This window comes from Gopherus evgoodei, chromosome 21 (genome assembly GCF_007399415.2).
Source record: "Gopherus evgoodei ecotype Sinaloan lineage chromosome 21, rGopEvg1_v1.p, whole genome shotgun sequence".
Taxonomy (NCBI): Eukaryota; Metazoa; Chordata; order Testudines; family Testudinidae; genus Gopherus; species Gopherus evgoodei.
The window spans coordinates 2,953,985-2,958,593 of NC_044342.1; the positions used below are offsets into that span (position 1 = coordinate 2,953,985).

The 4,609-nt window shown below is 39.5% G+C and overlaps 1 protein-coding gene across 1 annotated transcript; it reads right to left on the reverse strand.

Annotated features, from left to right (window-relative positions):
* LOC115637821 (olfactory receptor 10A7-like) lies at positions 1-975 on the reverse strand. The gene has a single exon (XM_030539441.1). It carries the CDS (start codon positions 973-975, stop codon positions 1-3), a length of 975 nt encoding a protein of 324 aa, XP_030395301.1.
* Positions 976-4,609: the final 3,634 nt, after the last annotated feature.

Consider the following 4,609-nt stretch of genomic DNA (forward strand, 5'->3'; position numbering starts at 1 on the left):
TTAAAAAATAGCATGGATTCTCTGATCTCTTGTCAAGGCCACACACTCACTCCTAACATGTGCCAAAGCCTCCTTGACATTTTTATTTCTCAGGCTGTAGATGATGGGGTTGACTAGAGGAGTCAGAACTGTGTAGAAGACAGAGAAGACTTTGTTCAGGTCTCTCAGAGTTGGGGTTTTGGGAGACAGGTACACAATATTCAGGGTCCCATAGAAAATGGTCACCACAATGAGGTGGGAGGAGCAAGTGGAAAATGCTTTTTGCCTCCCAGTGGTAGATGGAATTCTCAGGATCGTGATGATGATGCAAATGTAGGAGATGAGAGTCAATAGAAATGGGGGCAGGGTGAATATGGAGGCCAGGACTAAAGTGACAAGTTTGATCGGGCGGGTGTCACTGCAGGAGAGTTTAGTCACTGGGGTGAAATCACAAAAGAAATGGTCTATTTCACTGGGGCCGCAGAAGATTAAACGTGACATCAGAGATGTTACTATAGCACTAGCCACCATCCCATTGATCCAAGACCCTGCTGCTAGCTGGAGGCAGAATTTGCCATTCATATGAGTTGCATACTGCAGTGGTTTGCATATCGCTACATATCTATCATAAGACATGACAGACAAGAGAAAACACTCAGATCCAGCTAGCCAGGTAAAGAAATAATATTGCAAGAAACAGCCATTTACTGAAATGACATATTCATTTGTCAGGAAACTGGCCATCAACCTAGGCAGGATGGTGAAAGTGTAGCAGGTGTCCAAGCAGGACAAATTCCCCAGGAAGAAGTACATGGGGGTGTGAAGGTGCTGATCAGTCACAACTAGCACAATGATGAGGATGTTTCCAGCCACAATGAGAATGTAGATCACTATAAATAGCACGAAGAGAAAAACACGCAGTCCAGGATAACTCCCAAATCCCAGGAGGATAAATTCTGTGATGGCTGTTTGATTTCCCTGTTCTATTTTTGCCATGAGATGTATCTAGGACAATTAAACGGAAGTCTGTGACATTATTTGATGAAAATGATCTTAAGTTTTCATGCAGCAATATAAATATAATTCCATAAATATTACATAATACAAGTCTAATATTACATAATATTACATAATACAAGGCTAAGACTAAAATGGTTGGTTGGAAGACTCACATTTGAGTGTCAGGGTGTCTAGAATCATGGGTTGGAATTTTTAAAGGTGTCTAAGGGAATTAAGCATACAGTTAAGGTTGACGTGAAATGGTATTTGTGTACCTTAATTTTCTTCCACTTCTTAGAAAATCCTTTGTCTTCAAAATCCATGAAAAGATCCATCCATAAACCCAACAAATGACAGACATAATTATTGTATGATCTTCTCTTCTGCCCCACCTCTTGACAAATGGGCGAAGAAACATCCTCTACATATAGAGTCCAGTCTTGATTTTGTCTAATATAGATCCTTGAATGATAGAAATGTAGCACTGGAAAGCACCTTGAGAGACTATATTGTGTACTTCAGACAGAGAATTTGTCTTTATTAAGTTCTAGTTCCCTATGTAGGTACTTGCAAACTGTAATCAAGTCATATCTTAACTTCAAAAGAGAGCATTAAAAAGAATTAGTTTTAAATTGGTATGTAATTTGTTTTTTGTTATTGCATTGACTGTTCTCTTCAACACTGGCTAAAAATCAGCTGGCAAAATGCATGTTTTATCTACCTATTTACATTATGTCTGTGTTTGTAATTACAATTACACCACAAGCTTTGGAAAGATGTTCAATTGATAAATTATCTGTTGAAATTACACTTTATCTTCAGTTTGAATTTGTCTATGAAGTGTCAAGTTCCCATATTCCTGTGTGTGTGCTGATGGTTCAGTTTACTGGATTACTGGTATTGTCTACTCTGCATTGCACATCGGGAACACTTTCAGGTTACTCTTCTGCCAGTCAAATGTCATCCACCAGTTCTTCTGTGAAATCCCCCAGCTGCTCAAGCTCGCCTGTTCTGACTCATACCTCAGTGAAATTGGGACTATTGCCTTTAGTATGTTTTTAGGTTTAAACTGCTTTGTCTTTATAATTCTGTCTTATGTTCAGATCTTCAAAGCAATGCTGTGCAGGGCCTGCCTCACCTCACTGTGGTCTCTTTGTTTCTTTGCACTGGCTTCTTTGAGTACATGAAACCCACCTCTAGCTCAGCATCAAATATGGATCTCATGATAAGTGTTCTCTATTCCCTGGTGCCTCCAGTGATGAATCCGATCATCTACAGAATGAGGAACATGGAGATCAAAGCTGCATTAAAGAAACTGATTGTTTGGAGGTTATTCACCAAGAATTAAAATGTCCATCATTGCTCCTTGATTGAGATTTCATTCTGAGCTTCTTCTTGGATATAATCAACTGATGACAAAATTATCTCCTTGAGAACACAGGGTGCACTCTGTTTATGAATTCATAAAATCCAGACTAATTCCTTTGAAGTTAAATGAGTTAGTTTAGAATTACACCAGTGTAAATAAGAACAGAATGTAAATATCTATCTATAAATGTACATACACACCTATCTCTCTTTGGGATTTATACTGCTAACATTGCCATGCTATCTGCGCATGTTGTACAGAATATCAACAGCCGTAGCTAAGTCACTAGTGAACATGAAATCTCTTTCTCTTCTTCTTTTTGGGGGTAAAAATTGTGGGTGGAGTTTGAGAGGTTTGGCTTGTTTGTTTGCTTGAGTGTTTCTTTTTTGTGTTTCATTTTGTTGATTCATTGGTTGACTTGTTTTTGTTACAGATGACTTTTTGCAGTAGGAATTTGCAGGGTGGAATATGTTTGATTAAATGTAGGAATCAGATTATTTTGTCATTTATTCAAGGTGTCAATGATATCTCTTTGAAAGGGTTTTCGGAGAGACCAGAGGTTTCCCTTTCCCTAGGGATGAAGAATTGAAAAAAAGTGTCTATAGGTGTGTGGCTAGCTGAGTTCCTTTTAAAACAATTATTTTAATGTTATTAGAGAGATTGCCTTCTGCACATTTCCCCTCTCCTTCATCATCTCAACAACTGTCTCTCCACCCAGATACGATTATAGAGACTATGTCCCTTGCCAGTTCAGGTTCACACAATATGCCAACATAAGCAACTCTGCATATGGAGAAGGTATTAGGAAAACATTTAAGGCTGGATTAAAGTTTAAGGACTATAAACCAGTGTCCAGGGCTTCGGCTCCAGGAGTCATGACATTACAAGAGAATCTCCGCTTCCACTTCCTAAACTATAGCCATTTTCTAGTCCTCGTGGTTGAGAAGGAAAGCTTGAAAATTTTCCCTAAGACAAAAACCAAGTGTAATCAATAGAGCAATGGCTGCCTGAGTCTTGCATGAGCCAATCACTCATGGAATGGAGTGGGCTGTCCTCAGTTAACCAGTGCAACACCTGCCTCAATCTATAGGCAGCCTGAGACAATTGCTCTGAGAGAGGGAAAATGCATAGGGTTTAATGATGCAGCTACATCTTCCTGAGTGTGCAAAGAGCCTGAACCAGTCACAAAGTTAACTCCATAAGGCTGAGGCTCAGACAGTTGTTCTGGGACTGCTCTCACCATCAGTGGATAGATGGGGCAATTCTGAGAGATACAACCCAGTTTTTTACAGTCATAACACCACTTTTCCCCACTCTTTCCTGGGGTACCTCTGAGAAGGCCTGTGTCCTGCTGGAATAAATTCTTCCTCTGGGTGGGTGTCCATGACTGGGCTTTTTCCTGCTCTCTGATTCCTCACTATCTCTGTTATGATACCTAGCAAGTTTCTATACATTCATCAGCCAATTTCCCAGCTGGGTGCCCATTTCACAGGTTTCTGTCTATGAACCATGATATCAATATCAAAGAATATTTTATGATTATTTAAATTGGATGGAGGTTCTAAGCAATGAGCATCTCAAATCCTGAAACACATATGAAACTAGAGATCATAAGAACATAAGAACGAACATATTGGATCAGACCAAAGGTCCATCTAGCCCAGTATCCTGTCTTCTGACAGTGGCCAATGCCTGGTGCCTCAGAGGGAATGAACAGAACAGGAAATCATCAAGTGATCCATCCCGTCGCCCAATCCCAGGTTCTGGCAAACAGAGGATAGGGACATAATCCCTGCCCATCCTGGTTAATAGCCATTGATGGACCTGTCCTCCATGAATTTATCTAATTCTTTTTTAACCATATTATATTCTTGTCCTTCACAACATCCTCTGGCAAAGAGTTCCACGGGTTGACTATGCTTTATGTGAAGAAATACTTCCTTTTGTTTGTTTTAAAACAACTGCCTATTAAAGTCATTGGGTGACCTTTAGTTCTTCTAGTATGAGAAGGAGTAAACTTCCTTATTTACTTTCTCCACACCAGTCATAATTTTATAGACCTCTATCATATCCCTCTTAGTCGTCTCTTTTTCATGCTGAAGAGTTCCAGTCTTATTAATCTCTTGCCATACAGAAAGCTACCCCCAATCATTTTTGTTGCCTTTTTTTTCACCTTTTCCAATTCCAATATATGGTTTTTTTTAGATAGGGCAAAGATACCTGCACATAGTATTCAAGATATGGGATCTCCATGGATTCATA

Bases quoted from the DNA above. Each gene is read 5' to 3' on its own strand.
- LOC115637821 (XM_030539441.1), bottom strand. From the start codon at position 975: ATGGCAAAAATAGAACAGGGAAATCAAACAGCCATCACAGAATTTATC.